At 53.1% G+C, this 21,559-nt stretch overlaps 1 protein-coding gene across 2 annotated transcripts; it reads right to left on the reverse strand.

Annotated features, from left to right (window-relative positions):
- Window positions 1–4,665: 4,665 nt before the first annotated feature.
- On the reverse strand, window positions 4,666–21,058 carry LOC123353410 (E3 ubiquitin-protein ligase TRIM39-like). 2 transcript variants are annotated; one of them, XM_044994443.1, is made up of 6 exons: window positions 20,404–21,058; window positions 18,331–18,426; window positions 14,934–15,164; window positions 9,192–9,214; window positions 8,999–9,099; window positions 4,666–5,277 (listed from the first exon to the last, which is right to left on the reverse strand). In XM_044994443.1, exons 1-6 carry the CDS (start codon window positions 20,830–20,832, stop codon window positions 4,733–4,735), a joined length of 1,425 nt encoding a protein of 474 aa, XP_044850378.1. In that variant the 5' UTR covers window positions 20,833–21,058; the 3' UTR covers window positions 4,666–4,732. The 2 variants fall into 2 exon arrangements, with proteins under 2 accessions (XP_044850378.1, XP_044850380.1); XM_044994445.1 differs by lacking the exon at window positions 18,331–18,426.
- Between the last annotated feature and the right edge of the window lie 501 nt (window positions 21,059–21,559).

Raw genomic sequence — 21,559 nt, forward strand, 5'->3', positions numbered from 1 at the left:
TGTGTGTGCCTCAGTGCCCCACCTGTACAATGGGGATAACAGCACTGCTCGACCTCAACGAGGGGCTGTGAGGAGACAGAGGTTGGACATTATGAGGAGCTCAGATACTATGGTGATGGGGCCACATAAGTACCACAGGTAGAGTGGGAACTTCTCTATACTGCTGCTATCCCTTCCCTGGGTTCTGGTCCCTTCTCTTCTCCTAGCCCCCCACATCTCCCTCTTGTCTGAATGTAACCTTGGCTCAGAGGGCTTGGCTGTATGTCTTCTGAGTCCCCTGAGTTCTGTCTTCAATTCTCCTCTCCCCCCCCACCCCCATATGCACTGACTCCATGGGTGCTCCAGGACTGTTGCACCCACGGGGAAAAACTAGTGGGTGCTCTGCACTCACTGGCAGCTCCCTGCCCCACCCCCCCACTCCAGCTCACCTCTGCCTCCTCCCCTGAGCACACCGCCGTGTCCTGCTTCTCGCCCCTCCCTCCCAGCACTTGCACCATGAAACACCTGTTTCGTGCTGCAAGCCTGGGAGGGAGGGGGGGAACGCGGAGCACTTGGGGGAGGAGGCGGGGCCGGGGGAGGGATTTGGGGAGTGGTCCAATAGGGGCAGGGAGGGGCGGAGTTAGGGCGTGGACTTTGGGTGAGGGGTGGAGTCAGGGCAGGGGTGAGGCCGGGGGCGCGAGCACCCATCGGAGGAAAAAAAAGTTGGCGCCTGTGCCCCCCCACACAAGAGATTCCTGTTTTACAGGTTCAGCTAAGGACTTCCAGATCCTTAATTTAATTACCAGCCCTTTTATATCTTACTCACCCTGCCTCTGTTTACAACCAAAAGAAAGACTCCCTGCCCCAGGGGCACAAGCTGGGAGCAGCACCTCTCCTCTGAGAACACAAATTCCACACTCAGTTAAGAGCTCTGCCTGGCGGCTAGGACCTGTGCTGAAACTTGGGGAGGGGGGGGAGACAGAAGCCTTTCCTGCCCCTCCCCCCAAATGGCGCCCCTGCAGCTGAGGCCTAAAGCCAGCATCATAGATATGTTAACTATGGATCTAATAACGACTGTTGTTAAGTTACTAACAGTGAATTGTTACTAAGACTCATGGATTATTTGACCATAAAACACCACGTGGTACCATGAGTGAAGGATAAACAGAACTGGAAAACGTTAAATGGTCCTTTCCGGCCTTGGAATCTACAACACTGGGGGAAACCCCAGCCAAGAAACAGCAGTTTACCATTTCTTAGATTAGTAGGTCGAGATGAACACTAGAGGGCAGCCTAGTCTTTAATTAACCTGCTAACACCCATTAATACTTCCACTGCCCTATCTTCACTAGTGCTCCCTGGGGCTAGCTAACGGCTGACTAACAGGAGGTTAAAAAACTCATGGGTTTTGCCTAGTGGAGACAAGGCCTTAGCTTCTGTGCAGTATCCTTGTACTCCTCATCACTCCCTTCGCCCCAGGCAACCCAGCCATCCCTTGATTCTCCCACAGGTTTCCTGCCCCAGACAGCCTCCAGAATCCTTGCTTGTCTCTGCAGTTTTTTGCTCTGCATGTTCCAGTTCCCTGCTCCTAGCCCTCCGGCAGTTTTCACTCCTGTGTATTGGCCTCACTGGGGCAGCATTTCCCTTTCCAGAAGGATCCTGTTTGGCTCAAATCACCCCGGACATGCCGTTAGCCAGACTGGTTTGCTGCCCCTTGCCCTCCTGCTTCCCTCTTTGCTCAGGGGGTTCTGTGCCCCCGTGATGCAGTTATTGGTCCCTGCAGGAGCATCCCGGCCAAAACTCTGGAGTTCAGTTTCCAAAACCCCAGCATCCAGTTACTTTACTTTTGACTTCCAGAAGTCCTCTTAGTGTCCCCTGCCAGTTGGGGGCTGAGGGAAGGGGGAGAAAGGATACAGAAATGTTATCTCCCACTGAAAGGTGGAACATAGAATATCAAGGTTGGAAGGGACCTCAGAAGGTTATCTAGCCCAACTCCCTGCTCAAAGCAGGGCCAATCCCCAGACAGATATTTACCCAGTTCCCTAAATGGCCCCCTCAAGGATTGAGCTCACAACCCTGGGTTTAGCAGGCCAATGCTCAAACCACTGAGCTATCCCTCCCCCATGACAATGATTAACAATAGTTTAGGACAGGAAATGTCTCCAGGTGAGTGGCCTGGGTTGGAGTTTGACAATGCTCCTGGGGTTAACACAGCCCACTCTTGTGAAAAGTGCACAAGAGTTCAGGACCACGGCTTTACATCTCATTTGAGAAACGGCATCCCCAAAATCACAGTGCCCCCTAGTGCCATTGCTTGGTCACTGACTCAGTGGTAGCACCATTCATTGTATTGTCCACTAGGAATCGCTATCACCTCTTCAAGCTGCACAACACCCCTGAAGGCCAGGCTGGGACAAAGCCACAGGGCACCCCTGACCAGCAGCCTGGAGAAAACCTGAATTGCGGGAAGGAGGTTGGCCCAGCGGCATTGCTCCCAGGGGCCCTTCCTGGATCATTAATGCAGGAGAGAATTTATCACCTGAATCTGCAAATGCAAAGAGATGGGGCAGACAATTCATGTTAGATAGACCCAGGAGATTCTGCAACCATCTGCCTGCTGGAGAAAGACATCAAGGAGAACTTGGCCCAGCCTGGAACTCCCTGTAGCCAATGGGATACATTTGGGGCCGGGTGAATATATGTCAAGAAGGCAAAACCGCTCCTTGAGAGGAGCATGGCAGTGAGCTAGGCCCAGCCTGAGGGCCTCAGAGGCCCCCTCGCCCCACCCTCTCTGTCCAGCTTTGGAAGAGTCTAGCGGGATCTCTGTGTATGAAATTCCTCTCGCTGTGCCTTCATTACCGGGACTGGAGGGGTGTTGCAATATTTAGCTGCATGCAGCACATTGGCTTCTTGCGGAGAAGCCCCATCACAGAGAGGTGCACACTGAGTGCTGAGAGCCCCAGGCCTAGGGAATGGGCAGCTCCATCCGACAATCATAGTATTCCCTGAATCACACATGCTACATGAAGGGCCCATGAGAGTGTTGTGTCCTGAGAGCACCACAGCTCCAGCTGGACTGGATCTCCTAGCTCTCCCCCGACCCCCAGCATGTGGGGTGAGCAGCTCTCAGGACACAAGGAATGCTTTGCCAACTTATACAAGGCTATTGCAGTGCATTGTTTATTGGTGGGAGAAAGTTACCTAGAGAGGTGAGGCTTATGGGCCAACAGGCTTCCCAGTCCCCAGCTGGGTTTGAGTGCTGATGCACAGTCAGTGAGACCAGAGACAGCACATGCACAGGGCTGTGGACAGCTCTGGCACTCAGGCTGGGCTGGGCTCAGAAGGATCCAGCGGAAGGAAGGCTTCAGTATTTCACTAGAAGGGGGGATAGGTCAGAGGCAAATTGCTGATTGGAGCTGGTTCACTCGTATTGGCAGGCCCCACTCTTTATAGACACGCGACTCCATCCTCGTGTCCATGCCCCACGAGCCGCTTTAAAACAAGGGTAGCCAAAGGCAATGTATCCCCTGGCTGCCCCAAGGAGCGTGGCCGCTGGAGGTTCCAGGACCCAGGCAGCAATGCTCTACCTTGAACCGAGCAGCTAGGCCAAGAGCATGACATGCCAGAGACCCAAGGTCTCCACCAGCCACACCGTCTACTAAATATGGTGCAGCTGCATTCTTTGCAAACTGGGCAAGGCCCTCAGGTCATCTCACCTGTTCCCTCCTGCTCCCTGGGCCTCTCCGCAGATGCTGCTGACTCTGCATTCCAGTGCTGGAGAATGGCAATGCTGGGTGGAGACTCTCCTACTGGGGCTGTGCAGGAAGATCTAACAGCATGGGAGCGTTTATCGTGGGTCAGTGCTCCTGGTTTGTGGCCAAATGTCAGCTTCAGTGACCAATTTCTTGTTCTATCAGCACCCAGAGAGCACAGGATTTGCCGTGCTAGGTCACCAGAGTGCCCAAAAGCCAGGTATCCTGTCTTCATAACCAGAGGCTTCGAAAAAGGTACCAGAGACCCTGTAGTGTGTAATTATGGAAAAACCTACTCTTTGGGGGAATGTGCCCCCCTATAGTCAGTGGCTGGCTCCTGCCCCATGGAGGTGGTTTTATAGTCCTGGTGTCCATAGGCGCCGACTTCTGCTGGTGCCGGTGGGTGCTCGACCCCCACCCCGCACAGCCCCGCCCTGACTCCACCCCTGCCTCACCCCCTCCCGCCCCTGCCCACCCCCATTCCAACCCCTTTCCCAAAGTCCCCACCCCACTCTGCCCCCTCCCTGCCCCTATTCTGACACCTTCCCCAAATCCCCGCCCCGGCCCCGCCTCTTCTCTGCCTCCTCCCCTGAGCGCGCCATGTTCCCGCTCCTCCCCCCGTCCCTCCCAGAGCTTGTTACACAACGAAACAGCTGTTTTGCAGTGGCAAGCGCTGGGAGGTAGGTGGAGAAGTGGGGACGCAGCATGCTCAGGGGAGGAGGCAGAGCGGCGGTGAGTTGGGGAGGGAAGCTAATTTTCCCCGTGGGTGCTCCAGCCCGGAGCACCCACGGAGTCGGTGCCTATGCTGGTGTCTCCTGCTCTCTAGCTGGTGATGTTCGGATTATCCATATATGTGTCTCATCCATTTTTGAATCCCACTAGACATTTGTCCCCCTCAATACCCTGTGGCAGTAAGTTCCACCAGTGAATTATGTGTTGTTAAGAAAGCCTTTCATTGGTAAGTCCTGAAAGCCCAAGGCGCCAAGGCTGCAGTGACTAGCTCATGGCTGCTGTGTGCCCAGTTGGAGGGTCAGCGGTGCATCATTCAGGCCGCCTGCCCGCACCCCCGGGTAGAAGTATGGCCGCAGGGGCTCCGAGAAGGTGTCACTGAAGGTGTAGATGTGAGAGCTACCATTCACATTGTAGAAGGACACCTCTCCAGCCTCATAGTCCAGGAGGATGCCAATCTGCCGGGGCTTCACTCTCAGCATGAGCTCAGTCAGGGGGGAGGTGAGCGCTGCATACTCATCCCCATTGCGCAGCCACACTGTCCAGAAGCCGGTCGCTGGTGAGGGCGTGAATATTCCCTGCCTGCTCACATGCTCCTCACAGACCCCCAATGTCCAGCAGGTCTTGTCCCCCACCTCCACCTCCCAGTAGTGCCTCCCGGCTGTGAACCGCTGCCGGCCCAGGATGCAGGTGCACGTGTCAAACCGCTCGGGGTTACTGGGGACGTCCTGCCTCTTGTCGCCCACCCTCACGCTCCGCCAATCCTGGGACAGGAGCAGGTAGGCATTGGCTGTGTTGGGGTCCAGAGTCACGTCCACTAGGGACAGAAAGAGAATCACATGGTGCATCCCATTCGCGTCTGTTGGTTAGTTATGTCCTGCCCTTTCCTAGCAATGAATGAATCCAGCCCCAACCCCCAGGAGCTGGGTCGGTGTCATTATCCCCGTATGACTGAGGCACAGAGAGGGGGAGAATTGCCCTCAGTCACACAGGGAGTCAGCAGCTAAGCCAGGAGGGGTCCTGACTTTCCATCTCCTGATCTAAGCGGTAGACAACCCTCCCTCACAGATCCAGGAATAGAACTCAGGAGCGCTGACTTCCACCCCCAGCTCCCCCATTCACACCCACTAGACCTCACTCCTTGCCCAGAGCTGGGGATAGAACCCAGGAGTGCAGATTCACAGCCCCCACCCCCCATTCACGCCCACTAGACCTCACTCCCCGCCCAGAGCCAGGGATAGAACCCAGGAGTGTCAAGTATCAGAGGGGTAGCCAGGAGTGCAGATTCACAGCCCAGGGCCGCCCAGAGGATTCAGGGTGTTCGGTGGTGGGGGGGCCCCCACTGCCAAATTGCCGCCGAAGACCCGGCACTTCAGCGGTGGGTCCCGGGGTGTAAGGACCCCCTGCCGCCAAATTGCCGTGGAAGATACTCCGGGGGCCCAGGCCCCACAAGAGTTTTCCAGGGCCCCCGGAGTGAGTGAAGGACCCCACTCCAGGGGCCCTGAAAAACTCTCGTGGGGGCCTGGGGCAAATTGCCCCACTTGCCCCCCCCGGGCGGCCCTGTCACAGCCCCCCCCATACCCACTTTGGCAGAAGGTAAAGAATGTCATTGGATGGTTATAAACATAGCTCTCCACTAGCCATGTGCGGAAAGGTCCATGCTGCTCCCTTTGGTACTACTGAAATCCTCTGGGGCCAGGAAACACAATCTGTTCCCACCCTAGTGAACAGAGCTGTCCTCTGTTCTAACTCAAAGCCTCAGCTACCCTCAGTGGCTGACAAAGTTAAAAACGAAGCCACCATGATTTGATATCTTTGATGAAATGATACATTGGGTTGACAAAGGTAAATGACTTGGACTTCTGTAAAGCATTTGACTTGGTAACACACAACATTTTGATTAAAAATTAGAACAATGTAAACTGAACATGGCCCACATTAAAGGATTAAAAACTGGTCAACTGATAAATCTTAAAATGTAATTGTAAATGGGGATTCATCAAGCAGCTGTGTTTCTAGTGGGTTTCTGCAAGGATTGGTTCTTGGCCCCTGTCATAAACATACAGCTAAGGGTAGCATAAAATCCCTCCTTTACCTGAAAGGGGTTAAGAAGCTCAAATAACCTGGTTGGCACCTGACCAAAAGAACCAATAAGGGAAAAAGATACTTTCAAATCTGTGGGGGAAGGTTTTGTTTGTGGTCTCTTTGTTGTTCTCTCTCTGACAGAGAGGGAACAGGTCAGGAAAAAAACATCTCCTAAAACCCTACCTGAAATAAGCATCTAAGATTACAAAAATTGTAAGTAATAGCAAGGAAATGTATTAGATTATCTTTTGTTTTAGCTTGTGAATTTTCCCTATGCTAAGAGGTATTTTTATTCCTGTTTTGTACTGGGAAGCAGAATCAGAGGGGAATCCTCTTGGTTTTAAATCTTTTTATTTACCCTGTAAAGTTATCTTCCATCCTGATTTTGCAGGTGTGATTCTTTTACTTTTAAAAAAAATAAAATTCTTCTTTTAAGAACCTAGTTGATTTTCTAAATCCAGGGATTTGGTCTGTGCTTACTTTGTTAACCTAACAGTTGGTATATGATTCTGAGACAAAGCCGGAGCCAGTAGCCCTGGGAATGATGGAGAAAGGAAGAGAGAGTTGAGGCTGTGCAGCTCAAGCCAACAACCCTTAATCCAATGACTGCTTCATCTTGAGCAGATGCTTCTGAATAACAAATTCCCTTCCAAACTGAGGTGGCACCTCTTCTCCTCCCTCTACCCCCAGATGATACACAGGAATGGGCCCAGGCTGTCTGGCTGTGACAGGCCCAAGGATCACAGACCTTCAGTGTCTGTGCCAGGCCTGGGGCTCGCAGCCCTTCAACCTCTGTGCCAGGCTCAGGGCTCGCAGCTCTGCAGCGTCTGCACCAGGCCCAGGGCTTGCAGCCCTTCAGCATCTCCACCGGCCTGCAACTCACAGTCCTTCAGCCCAACTGTTTGGGACTCAGCCCCAGCCACTGAAAAGTTGGAATTTCTTTATTAAGCAAAAAGTGGATTTGTGCCCATGACTCAAAAGCAGACAGGCTGTGTTCTTGGAGCAGGGCTCTTCTCTGCGCAGGTTCAGACCCTTCCTCACAGTGTCCTTACCTTTCCTGAGTTGGTGTTTGTATCCTGTAGCCCTGGGCATGTTTCACTGGCCCTCATTTTCCCTAATAAGGGAGAGGTTTGCTCCTTCCTCTCTTCCCAAAGCCCGAAGGATTGTCTGGCCCTGCTGAGCTCTCAATGGTTCCCCGTGACTGCCTTGACCTCACAGCCTGTCACGTTTCCCACTTCTGGTTTGGAAGGAACATGCCTGCTAACATACAGCTGGTCTGGGCTTGGTCAGATGCTGGATGAGGCCAGTGCAGGGTCACAGGCAGGGCTGGTTTGTAGTTTCATAATTTCATAGAATTTAACGGGACATTGGACTATCTAGTCTGACCTCCTGTATAACACAGGCTAGACAGTCCTTCGACCCTGACCCCACTTCCACCTGGACACCCCGACACCCCGTTGAGCCCAATGACTTCAATCAGATCAAAGCATTCCAGTCCCCAGGAGACTCCGTTGTTGTGGGCCACAGGTAGAGAAGAGGAGAGATTGAGGTGCTGCCAATGCCCAAGGCCCCTGCTAGGGAATTGATTAGGTAGGATCTGCCCAGATGATCCCAGCAGGTGATCCCTGCTCCCTGCTGCAGAGGAAGGTGAACACCCCCCCCCATTAGGTCCCTGCCAATCTGATCTGATTCCTTCTCAATCCCAAATCGCCAAATTGTGACTCTGAGCATGTGAGCACAACCCACCAGCCAGGCATCTACACAGAGGATTCCACACAGCACAGCTGGATTGGTTTGTGGGCAGGAGGGCTGCATTGTGCAGTGAGGGGTCTGCATCTGGGACCTCTGCTACTGTACAAAGGACACTGTCACACCTCCTGAACATCGCCATGTGGCTGAGTGTGGCTCTGGTAGGGGCTAATCAGCCCTACGTGTCCTGGGTTTAGGAGCTTCTTCTCTAAAAATCCCTGGCTGAGGTAGATAGGGGAACCCAGATTGGCCCTGGATCTAGGCAAACCATGGTGATTTTGCTCTGAATTTGGGACTTTGTTCAAGCATAAAACTGCAGGCAGATCTAGGAGATACACACAGGCCCTGCGACCAGAGCTGATGAGCTACACATTTGTCTAACACACACACACACATACACACATACACACTCATGTATGCAGTCACACCCACAAGCACACATGCTCTCTCTCTCACACACATTTATGTGCTTGGCACTTGTGGTTCTTCTCTGGTCCTGTATTTCCTCCACAGGGCCCATGCCCCTTTCATCAACACGCTAAATAAACCTGCACCTCAGCATTTTGTTTTGGGGACTCATGCCTTTGACCCAGAGATCCATGAGCCCCAAATCACACAGCCCCATGAGCTCCCCTGCATTCCCTTCCCACAGACTGTGCCATGCCCAGCTCCTGGTTGCCCCCTTTGTATCTTCCCTCCTTTACCTCTGTATTTCTGCAGTGTTTCCCTCACCCTGGGGACCTCATAGGGATCCTGTAGCTCCGTGTGAACAGCCTCTGGCTCCTGAAGCTTCACACTGTGGCTCCTAAGGAGAAGACATTATCTGATTAGCACACAACAGCCAGCCATAGGGACCTCTAACGGGAACACAATGGGGAACTGAAATGTGCCTCCTACCTGATCAAGGTGCTTTTCACATCCTAAAGGGGAGAGAAAACACAAAAGCAATTAAAGGTCTGCCTCTTACTGAGGATTTTCCATGCCAAGCCAGATCTTTGCCCAGCCAGTCCAGCATCCTGCCTCCTCCAAATTCATCTCTCTCTCTCTTCCAGCCTTTGCAGCCCCAGGAAGCCCAAGTCCTCTTCCCTAATGTACAGGGCCTGGGACCCAGATCCTCCATGGTATTTAGGTGCCTAACTCTCACTGATTTCAATGCCTTAAATACCTTGGAGGATCTGGGCCTGGGAACATAAAGAAAAAGCTCAACTTTCATTTTTTAAAACGTTCAGTTTCTTCTTCTCTTGCAAAGAGGCTTGGAAATGTACCTGGTAGAAAACAGCCACCAGGGGATGGATGGTGAGTGGTCGGGGTGACACTAAACTTGGAGGAGGAGTAGATACGCTGGAGGGTAGGGATAGGATACAGAGGGACCTAGACAAATTAGAGGACTGGGTCAAAAGAAACCTGATGAGGTTCAACAAGGACAAGTGCGGAGTCCTGCACTTAGGATGGAGGAATCCCATGCACTGCTACAGACTAGGGACCGAATGGCTAGGAAGCAGTTCTGCAGAAAAAGACCTAGGGGTTACTGTGGACAAGAAGCTGGATATGAGTCAACAGTGTGCCCTTGTTGCCAAGAAGGCTAATGGCATTTTGGGCTGTATAAGTAGGGACATTGCCAGCAGATCGAGGGACGTGATCATTCCCCTCTATTCGACATTGGTGAGGCCTCATTTGGAGTACTGTGTCCAGTTTTGGGCCCCACACTACAAGAAGGATGTGGAAAAATTGGAAAGAGTCCAGCGGAGGGCAACAAAAATGATTAGGGGGCTGGAGCACATGACTTATGAGGAGAGGCTGAGGGAACTGGGATTGTTTAGTCTGCAGAAGAGAAGAATAAGTGGGGATTTGATAGCTGCTTTTAACTACCTGAAAGGGGGTTCCAAAGAGGATGGATCTAGACTGTTCTCAGTGGTACCCGATGACAGAACAAGGAGTAATGGTCTCAAGTTGCAGTGGGGGAGGTTTAGGTTGGATATTAGGAAAAACTTTTTCACTCAGAGAGTGGTGAAGCACTGGAATGGGTTCCCTAGGGAGGTGGTGGAATCTCCTTCCTTAGAGGTTTTTAAGGTCAGACTTGACAAAGCCCCGGCTGGGATGATTTAGTCGGGAATTGGTCCTGCTTTGAGCAGGGGGTGGGACTAGATGACCTCCTGAGGTCCCTTCCAACCCTGATATTCTATGATTCTATGATTCTATGATTCTATGGTACCAGCCTTGGGCTCAGGAAATTGAGGTTCAGTTTCTGGCTCGGCCATGCACTCCTTGGGTGAGTCACTGAGTCTCTCTGGCCCTCAGTCTCTGTACAATGGGGATAACAGCACTGCCTAGTCCCAGGGGGTGTGAGGATAAATGCATTAAAGACGGGGAGGCTCTGACACCATGGCAGCCACATAAGCGCCACAGAGAGAGAGGGCTGTTAACTGCAGCATGAAGCACAGACTTCAGCAACCCAGCTCCCAACCCTGTCTTGCACAGGGCACCTTATAGACTAACAGATGTTTTGGAGCATGAGCATGCATCCGACGAAGTGGGTATTCACCCACAAAAGCTCATGCTCCAAAACGTCTGTTAGTCTATAAGGTGGCACAGGACTCTTTGCTGCAGTGCTGTGTAAGACAGGGCTGGGAGCTGCTTTTACAGATCCAGACTAACACGGCTACCCCTCTGATACTTGCACAGCACTGTGCCTTGCTGTGGCTTCAGCAGATCACGCCTTTCTGAAGCCGGACTTGATCAGGAGTTGGTGGGGGGTCTGCAGCGAGCGCAGAAAGACTCTCGGGAGTCTCAGGATTTCCAATGGTATCGCTGGAACACAAAGTGTTCCTGACCCTCCCAGCCAATGGCCTCATAGAGTCACTCCGATGCCAAGCAAGCAGGAAGGTCCCTTGGGACTGGCAGGTGCCTGCCTTGAAGTAGCTGAAAACGGTCCATGAGACAGAGGGTGGTACTGAAAATAAAAAGTTCAAAGACCCACAGAGGTCACGGCCAGGAGGGACCATTCTGACCATCCAGGCTGAGCTCCAGCATCACCTAGGTCAGAGGCTCCCCACAGTGACCCCAAAGGGCCTCGGGAGGCTGCTTCAGTGGCTGCTCCCCTTCCCTGTTACAAACCTCCTCCCAGTGAGTGGGCCGCCAGGCTTCCATGCTGGGAAGCAGGGAAGTGGGGCAGGAGGACCCTAGCAGAGGGGTAGGGCAGTTTGGCAGCTGGTGTTGGAGGGCAAGCTGCCCACTCCTCCCTCAGTATCAGCAATGGTTTTCTCTTCTCTGTCTCTTTTTACTCACTCTCTCATTCTCCCCTCTCACCCGCTCACTGCAGAGCCCGGTCAAGAGTGGGTGGCGGGTATGACAAAGTGGGAATTTTTAATAATATTTTTTGGGGCTGTCAAGCAATTAAAAAAATTAATCATGATTAATCACACTATTAAACAATAAGAGAATACCATTTATTTAAATATTTGTGAGTGTTTCCTACATTTTCAAATATATTGATTTAAGTTACAACACAGAATACAAAGTGCACAGCACTCACTTTATATTTATTTTTTATTACAAATATTTGCACTGTAAAAACCAAAAGAAATAGTATTTTCTTTTCACCTAATACAAGTACTGTAGTGTAATCCCTTTTATCATGAAAGTTGAACTTACAAATACAGAACTATGTACAAAAAAACTGCATTCAAAAATAAAACAATGTAAAACTTTAGAGCCTACAAATCTACTCAGTCCTACTTCTTGTTCAGTCAATCTCTCAGAGAAACAAGTTTGTTTACATTTGCAGGAGATAATGCTGCCTGCTTCTTGTTTACAATGTCACCTGAAAGTGAGAAGAGGCATTCGCATGGCACTGTTGTAGCCGGTGTCGCAAGATATTTATGTGCCAGATGCACGTAAAGATTCATATGTCCCTTCACGCTTCGACCACCATTCCAGAGGACATGCATCCATGCTGATGACAGGTTCTGCTCGATAATGATCCAAAGCAGTGCAAACTGATGCATGTTCATTTTCATCATCTGAGTCAGATGCCACCAGCAGAAGGTTGATTTTCTTTTTTGATGGCTTGGGTTTTTGTAGTTTCTGCATTGGAGTGTTGCTCTTTTAAGACTTCTGAAAGTATGCTCCATACCTTATTGCTCATAGATTTTGGAAGGCACTTCAGATTTTTAAACCTCGGGTCAAGTGCTATTTAGTAATCTCACATTTGGTACTTTCTTTGCATTTTGTCAAATCTGAAGTGAAAGTGTTCTTAAAACAAACAACATGTTCTGGGTCATCATCCAAGAATGTTATAACATGAAGTATATGGCAGAATGCAGGTAAAACAGAGCAGGGGACATACAATTCTCCCCCCTCTCCCCCGAGGAGTTCAGTCCCAAATTTAATTAATGCATTATTTTTTTAATGAGCATAGATTGTTTTTAATCAGCATAGAATCATGTCTTCTGGAAAGGTGGCTGAAGCATGAAGGTGCATATGAGTGTTTAGTACATCTGGCATGTAAATACTTTGTAATGCCAGCTACAAAAGTGCCATGCAAATGCTCGTTCTCACTGTCAGGTGACGTAACTAAGAAGTGGGCAGCATTACTCCGGTAAATATAAACAAACTTGTTTGTCTTAGCAATTGGCTGAACATGAAGTAGCACTCAGTGGACTTGTAGTCTCTAACATATCACATTCTTTTGTTTTTGAGTGCAGTTATGTAACAAAAAAAAATCTATATTTGTAAATTGCACTTTCATGATCGAGATTGCACTTCAGTACTTGTATGAGCTGAACTGAAAAATACAATTTCTTTTATTTATTGTTTTTACAGTGCAAATATTTGTAATAAAAATGATATGGACTTCCCCATGGTCGCCCGTAGGGAAGCTGAGCAACAACCCCCCAGCATGAGACCAAAGGACTGGCAGGGTATGGGGTGGGGGATAAGAGCTGGCTGCTGGAAGGAGTCAGGGCTCTCACCTGGAGTCGGATGAAGGCGGTCAGATGTGGGACAGACAGAACTTGAACCAAGGGATTCACTACAGCTTGGCTGGGCTCTGGGTTAACCAGAATGGACCATGCTTTACCCTTCACTTCTCTAGGCTACCCTAAAGACTTCCTGTGCTGTGTTCCAGTTAATGAATAAACCTTCCCACTTTGACAATGCTGTCCGAGTGCCACTGCTAATGGTGTGAGATGCATTAGGCCCTAACAAGCGCACAAGTCTCCATCAGGGTCTGTCTCAGTTGGACTCGCTGAACGGAGCTCACGGTATGAAGCAGGAGTGTTGCAGGCCCAGAGGTCCATTCTAAGGAGGCAGTGAAGCCGTGTGGTTTGTGCTGGAGGAAGATCAAGACCCCTAGGGAGTCTACCACTGAAGGGGTTCCTCCTAGAGACCGTTCCAAAGCTGGGGCCATAGCACCGATCCTGTGGATCTGTGTGTGACACTGCTTCCCATATTTTTCATAGTAATATTATGATATGATTGTGTCATAATCATAATGTATTTTATGCAAGATAGGTCATGTAAGGTATCACTGGAAAGGTTATGATTTACTGAATGTGATTATCCTATTTGTATGCATGTATCATTTTTGTATCTAAAGTTGGGAATATTGACTATACATCTGTACTACAAAAGAGTTTGCACCTGGTGAACGCCAACCAGACAGAATGCAATCGATCTGGCTGGCTAGCTGGAACAAGTCAGTGGACAATTAGGGAGAACAATTGGTCTTTGAAGATGCTAATATGCCACCTTCCTGAGGAGCTTTCCTGGGCTGCTACAAACCACCTCTGACTCATGGCTGCTTTGACACTGCAGGATCATGTATTCAAGTCATCCATGATAGGATACCAGTATTTTTCCATTGAGGGGGGTGGGAATCACACTAAAAGACAAAGGATTTCCACCATATGTAAATCCTATTTAAGGCAGCGGAGTGAGATAATCGAGGTTCATCTCCCCACCCAAGATGATTGCTGTAAACACCTAAAACTGACCTGGGGAAGAAAGGACTGAACCCAGACTCAAGGGTGTCTGGCCTGTGAAAGAAATACCTGGAGTTTTAAGCTGCAAGCAAGAGCAATTTGCCTTCAAGAACCTTTGCAATCTGCCCAAAACAACCTCTAGGATGAGAATTTGCTAGTTAAAACCAGTGTCTTTAGTATATTAAGCTTAGCTTGTGTGTTTGTTTCATTTGCTAGGTAATCTGCTTTGATCCGTTTGCTATCCCTTTCTCTAAAACCAGTCTGTGGAATTCATAACTGCGGTGGAGAGCAAAAAGCTGTGCATCTCTTCCTCCACAGTGAGGGAGGGAGTGGATTTCAATGAGCTGATGCTGGACAGTTCTCTGTGCAGCACAATACGACACAATTTTGGGTCTACACTCCAGAGGCAGTGTACACTTGAGTGCTGGGCAATTCCTTAGCTGAGCCTTCCCATGCAGAGCTGATCTCAGCACCTGGGTGAATACAGCTGCAGCTGGGTGTGTCCCTACCTGTGTGTGTGCTGGAAGGGGGCTTGAGAGCCTGTCACAGCAGCATAGAGTAAGGGGAACCCAGGTTGGTGGGACAGGCGGGCTCAGTGGTATCCCAGTTCCATGTGGCACCTGGGGAAAACCTGTCACATCGTGAGAGGGGCTCTCACCTTGAGCAGGTCAGCAGCTGGCTGCTGGCATTTCTGCTCAATCTCCGTTATCAACTGGGCCAGGCTGGAGCTCTGCTCTACCAGGAACGCCGCGTTCTCCTGAAGCTTCTGCAGGGTCTGCTCCTCCTCCTCCTCCAGCCGGCACACGAGGAGCTGCTCTTCCTCTTCTAGAGCCCGATGGCGCTTGGCAAACTGGGCTACAATGACCTCTCTCCGCGCCCTCACCTTGTCCTGCAGGGGCAGAAACCATGGGGGTGGGGGCAGGAACCTCAGTGGGATAAGGCCAAATTTGACACAGGACAGTTTGCTGAGGGTTACGGGGTAGTAGGTAGTAGGCTGGTGGGCTGTTTACTGGGGGGATCTAGAGGAGGTGGGTTGGGCCTCACACAGGGGCGGCTCTACGAATTTGGCCACCCCAAGCAGGGCGGCATGCCGCAGGGGGTGCGCTGCCAGTCCCGCGGCTCCAGGGGACCTGTTGCAGATGCGCCTGTGGAGGGTGCGCTGGGAGGGCGGCAGGCGGCTCCGGCAGACCTTCCGCAGTCATGCCTGCGGGAGGTCCGCTGGTCCACGGCTCCAGTGGACCTCCCACAGGCATGACTGCGGAAGGTCCGCCGGAGCCGCCTGCCGCCCTGCCGGCAAAATGCCGCCCCAAGCGTGCGCTTGGCGCGCTGGGGTCTGGAGCCGGCCCTGGCCTCACAGAAAGTTTCCGGGGATCTAGAGGTGGTGGGTTGGACACAGGCCATTTGTTGAGGGTCTAATGGCTGTGCACTGGGCCCCACAGGCCATTTGCTGGGCGTCTAAGGGTTGTGGGTTGGGAACCATAGCCCATTTTCTGGGGATTTAAAGGAGAAGGGTTGGGCCTTGTGGGATCTTTTATGCCAGAGGTGGCCAAACTGTGGTTCATGAGCCACATGTGGCTCTTTTAATGTTAAAGTGTGGCTCACAGAGCACCCCATATCCCCCCTCCATTCTCCACCTACCAGACTTCAGGAAGGAGCTTGGGACTTCTGCCTTGTAGCAGGGTGGTGGGGTAGAGGTTTCTGCCCAGCATGGAGGAGGGGGTCTCAGGGCTTCAGCAGGAGTGGGGCTGAAGCCACAAGCCCCGGCAGGCACCTCCTGTGGGGCTGAAGCCCTGAGCCCTGGCAGGCACCTCCTATGGGGCTGAAGCCCTGAGCCCTGGCAGGCACCTCCTGTGGGGCTGAAGCCCCGAGCCCCGGGCCCCAGCTCTTGAACTTCCGAAGGTTGTCGTATGTGGCTCGGAGGGCCCGTAAGTTTGGTCACCCCTCATTCATGCTATAATATTATGCTCCTAGCACATTGTAACAAACTGCCCCTTTGTCCCTGCTATTGTCCTCCCTTGCCCCTAGGGTGCCCCCCCTTCATTCTGTCATCCCCACTTGATCTTGCCATCATGCCCCTTAGCTCCACCTCCTATTCTTGAGCTATTAGTGGGGCTGGTGGAAATTCTTTGTGCTAGAGGTTTTCCCACAAAAAATGGCTGTTTGGTCAGCTCCAGTGGGTGAGGCTACACAGGCAGGGGGCAGGAATGGCTCCTGCTTGGCACACAGTTCCTGCAGTTCCAGCTCTGGGCACACAGACTCCTCTGGGCTCATCTGCACTGGCGTGCCACCTCAGCCCCACAGCAGGGCAGGAGGGAATGCCAGCCAAAGGATAACGGAGCACACTGATTGCACAGCCACGAGCTCCGCAGCCTGATGAACCAGCCAGAGGCAAGGTCCACTCTGCATGGACAGGGGCAATGCACGTCCCCCCACCTCCGACACACACATGCGCGCACACACACACACACACACACACACACACTAAGCAACCTGTGGGCGGGGCTGAAGGGCTGAGATCTACCCTCCCTTCTGTGTTTGCCAACAAGATGCCAATTGATGTCCATTGCAGAAGTGGGTATTTTTGTGCTGTGGAAACTTGTCAGTCCATGAGTCTCTAAATAGATCATCAGCCAGCAACAGCTTTCAGTCACTGCTGGATTGGACCTGGAAAGGGGTGAAAGACTCCACATCCCATCAGCAGCCCCTGAGCCATGCAGTCCCCACTGCACTCTGCCATGTGCTCTACAAAGCCCCTCCCAGCTCTGGTGGCTCTGGCTAAGCCTGTCCGGCTGGCCTGGTGCAGCAGTACTTTGGTTCCATGCCATGCCAACAGGGCCAGGAATGTCTCAGGGCTCAGGGGCTCCCCTCTCCCCAGGAGCCCAGTCCCTTTCTCCCCCACGCAGTCACGGCCATGGGCTGCATTAACCCTCATGGGGCTGAGGCTGGGAGTGAGGGGCAGGGCTGTGTCACCAAAATGCTTTTTACTGTTGGCAGGAGGAGGTGTGGACTCCAAAGGGTTCAGTCACCACTCTCCCCTCCTGCCTGGCAGGGCTGGGGAGAAATCCTCACCCCACAAGCCCTGTCCCTCTTCCACTGATATGCAGGAGCTGGGATTGCTGCTCCTTTGAGGATCTTGTGCCTGCCTGTCACTCCCAATGGGCTCTGGCAGAGTCAGGTCGGCATTGTGAGTGCCCATTTCCTCCCTGCCACCATCCCCCCACCCCTGAGCACAGAGATGTGGGCTCTTGGAGTGAAGATGGGGCATGGCAGCGGCATAGCTGCTTCGGGGAGGGGGAGGGGAGCATTGCCCTCCCCAGCAACAAGCCATGGCAGGGAGTCGGGCCAAGCCATGCACGATGAAGCTGGGCCCAGCCCCCCCTCGGACGGAGCGGAGCTGGGAGCAAGCCCAGTACAAGAGCTGATCAGACTCTGTGGTGACAAAACACTTCCTGGTCCCTCAGATTGTGCAATAAACGGAGCTTGCACAACTGCCCTCGCAGGATAGTTTGAAAGTGACTCAATCAGGATACTGGGGAAACAGATTCATTTGCGAAATGTGGGAGGCTCCAGCTATAAATAGAGCAGGGGGTGTAGGGGGACACACACGGTCCAAGCATCCCTGGCACCTTGCCACAGGGGTGCATTATGATAAACTGTTGTGATTGAGCTAAGCTGGCCTCAGGCTGGCAGCAGAGGCTGAGGAGTGTGACTACGATGCCATTCTGCTGTATGTTCTTCTCTTGGGAACAGTGCAGCAACGGGGCCCTCCCCTCTGCCAGACTTATGTCTTAGTCCCCTGTGGAGGGAATTTTCCATTTGTGCCCCACCGGGATGCTCCATCATAGTCTCAGGGCCTGATTCTGATCTCAGTTACACTGGGAAAAATCAGGAGCCACTGGAGTTAAATTGATGTAAAACCAATGTGAGCAAACAATCAGGTCCTCAGTGTGAATGTCCCCCCTCAGCAAATGTGCCAGACCCCCGTGCTATTGGTTGGGGCCCACAGTCCCATGGCACAGGGGAGGCTGTGGTGGGATCACACTCACGACACCTGCCTTCCACTGGGTGGTTTTCTTCCCCTCTTGGGCCTGGAGCTTTGCAACCTCCCCCATCACTTGTCTCAAAAGATCCAGAGCTTCCTTCAGTTTCATCTGTGGGGAGAAAACAGGGCTGAATCCTCCCAGTACTCACTTAGAATTATAGAATCATAGAAGATTAGGATTGGAAGAGACCTCAGGAGATCATCTAGTCCAACCCCCTGCTCTAAGCAGGACCAATTCCCAACTAAATCATCCCAGCCAGGGCTTTGTCAAGCCGGGCCTTGGAGATTCCACCACCTCCCTAGGTAACCCATTCCACTGCGGGGCTCAAGGAAGGATTCTGAAATTGGGCTCCAATGCCTGCAGAGAACCGCTCACCCTGGGGTCCTCGAGCTGTGGAGCACTGGGCAAGGGCATGGGTCCCTGAAAGGATCCTTCACTCCTATAGCGACCATTGAACTAGTCAGGGGAAGAAGCAGAGAGGCCGGCACCTCAGGGCTGTCAGAGGTGACTGGGCAGGGGTCCTGCTTCCCTCTTCTCGGCAGTTATCCATTCCAATACAAGGGCTCAGGCTCGGCTCCAGGGGACAGCGGTGGGGGCTGCCAGCTGGAGCCCAGTTCTGGGTAGGGAGCAGCCAGGTAGGGCCCAGCTCCACCTAGGGAGGCAGCGGTGAGGGAGTGGCCAGCCAGAGCTCGGCTCCAGGGTGGGGGCAGCAGTGAAGGGTCAGGTAGATGGGGCTCCCTGCCAGGGAGCAGCAGTGAGGGGGAGGCCAGACAGGACTCACCTCCAGGTAGCAGTGGTGAGAGGGAGGCCAGATGAGGCCCGTCTCCAGGGAGGGGGTCATAGGTGCTGGAACTGCAGGTGCTAGTTGCGGCAGCACCCCCTGGCTGAAAGTGGTTTCCATCATATGCAGGGTTTACAGTTTGGCTCAATGACTCACTATACAAATTGTTCCAGCACCACGGGAGCCGGGCAGCAGTGAGGGGGAAGATAAGCGAGGCTTGTCTCCGGTGATCAGTGGTGAGGGGAGGCCAGATGGGGCTCTCCTCCAGGGGGCAGCAGTGATCAGGAGGCCAGAGCCTGGCTTCAGGGGCGGCTCTAGGCACCAGCAAAACAAGCTGGTGCCTAGGGCGGCAAAATGTAGGGGGCGTCCGGCTGGGCCGGCGGACCTGCCGCAGTCATGCCTGCGGGAGGTCCACCCGAGCCCCGGGACGAGTGGACCTGCCGCAGGCATGACTGCGGAGGGGGCGCTCGTCCCGCGGCTCGGCTGGACCTCCCGCAGGCATGACTGCGGCAGGTCCACCGGAGCCCGGGACAAGCGGACCTGCCGCAGGCATGACTGCGGCGGGTCCCCTCTTCCCGCGGCTCCGGTTGAGCTCCCGCAGGCATGACTGCGGCAGGTCAACCGGAGCCGTGGGACCACGGCACCCGCCGCAGTCATGCCTGCGGCAGGTCCGCTCGTCCCGGGCTCCGGTGGACCTGCCGCGGTCATGCCTGCGGGAGCTCAACCGGAGCCACGGGAAGAGGGGACCCGCCGCAGGACCGGGGAAGGGCGGCGCAGCGCACCGCGCTGCTTGGGGCAGCCTGATTTCTAGAGCCGCCTCTGCCTGGCTTCACAAGGCGGTGGCAAGGGGGCAGACAGCCAGTGCCCAGCTCTGCGGCAGAAGTGGTGAGGGGCCCAGCTCCAGGGCAGTAGCAGCGTAGAACCATGTCCTCCATCTGTTTGTTCACATGCTCTTGGTCTGGGTGCCCAACCTGCTCCAGCAGGTGGGGTCGCAGCCTGGTAAGCTGTGTTGGGGAGAGAACCCCTCACAGCCGCTCCTTGGATGCCCTTTCTAGCTGAGAGAGCTCTGTTCATGGGCTCTGGAGGATGGAGAATTTCTCCATGGCTACAGGTGGGACCACCCAACCAGGGCCCAGGGCATGGGTCAGCGACAGGCACCTTCCCTGTCTAAAACCCCAGGCAGGAACCACAGCCCAGAACTCAGGAGGCTGGGAATGGGGGTGGAGCACATCCCTGGGGCTTTGCCCGGCAGCCCCAACCCCTCTCATGGCTCTGGCTAATTGGATGCTTGTCACTGCTCCTACCTTGTAGTCCTGGGCAGCCTCCTCGATGGGGATCACAGTGTGGGAGCGGTGCACCCGGGACTTGTCGCACACAAGGCAAATGGCCTCCCCATCATCCTCACAGAAGAGACGCAGCTTCTTGCCATGCTTCTCGCACAGCTTCTCCTTGGGCTCCTTGTCTGGCTGCAGTGCCAGCTGCTCGATGCCCTCCACAATGTTCGCCAGCTGCTTGTTGGGCCTGAATGTGGTCTGCAGGAACCCTGCTCTGCACTGAGGGCAGAAGAACACCCCACTTGTGGAGCCCTCCCACCTCTCACAATAGTCGGTGATGCACACACAGCAGAAGTTGTGCCCACAGTCGATGGTCACAGGGTCCCTCAGATACTCCAGGCAGATGGAGCAGGACACTTCATCTTGGAGCTTCTCCACCAGGTTATTTCCTGAGGCCATGGCTGCTGCACTCAGAATATTTCCACTTGCAGGGCTGCCAGCCAGTCAGCAACAGGAGTTCCTCCTTCCTGGCATTCTCTAGCAGGGCTGCAGCAGGAGGGGCTAGAACAGGGAGGGACGGACACTGGAGAGTGGGGGAGGGACTGGAGGCTGCTGTGCACTGCAGATTTGGTTTTGATTGCAATTTCCCCCTCGGAAGCCCTCAGTGGGTTTTATTGCTGGGAATTTCCTCTCCAGATTCCCAAAGGCATCGGAAGGGAAACAACTGTGGCAATGCGTGGAGTTTAGGCTTCGATACTTGTCTAGCCAAGTCAAGAGCAGTTCACCATCCAGACAGCTACAAACCAGATTAATGGGTTTCTGCCTCACCCCATCCCCGATGCCCAGCTCTGCTTGGAGTGCCCTGACACTCCTGCTGCTGGTGCGAGGTGAACCCAATGTTAACCTTGCACTAGGGAACTGAACCATCTGGAACCGGCCCAAGCCAGTGCTCCCACCCCAGCCACACTGGATCAGTTCAAGAACCATTGCAGTTTTGCGTCATGTCTGCACTAGTTGTTGCATTATCAACACTCTCTGGATACCTATCCCACAATTACTATCTCAGCTCTCAGACGCAGTGCTTTATGGGAGATTTTGAAAGGCCACTGGTGTGTTGTGGGACAGTCGCAGAATGGCTAGTTGAACTCTTTTAGTTTGTCCCTGTTCACACTGGTACTAAAATAGT

The sequence above is a fragment of the Mauremys mutica genome, chromosome 20 (assembly GCF_020497125.1).
Source record: "Mauremys mutica isolate MM-2020 ecotype Southern chromosome 20, ASM2049712v1, whole genome shotgun sequence".
Classification (NCBI taxonomy): domain Eukaryota; kingdom Metazoa; phylum Chordata; order Testudines; family Geoemydidae; genus Mauremys; species Mauremys mutica.

What these genes read in the sequence shown, in the direction of transcription:
- LOC123353410 (XM_044994443.1), bottom strand. Translation starts at nt 20,832, where the DNA reads ATGGCCTCAGGAAATAACCTGGTGGAGAAGCTCCAAGATGAAGTGTCC. An exon ending in CAGCTGCTGACCTGCTCAAG is followed by an intron (nt 9,215 to 14,933) that starts GTGAGAGCCCCT and finishes TCTCCCCTTTAG; the next exon opens with GATGTGAAAAGCACCTTGAT. An exon ending in GTGAAAAGCACCTTGATCAG is followed by an intron (nt 9,100 to 9,191) that starts GTAGGAGGCACA and finishes TCTTCTCCTTAG; the next exon opens with GAGCCACAGTGTGAAGCTTC.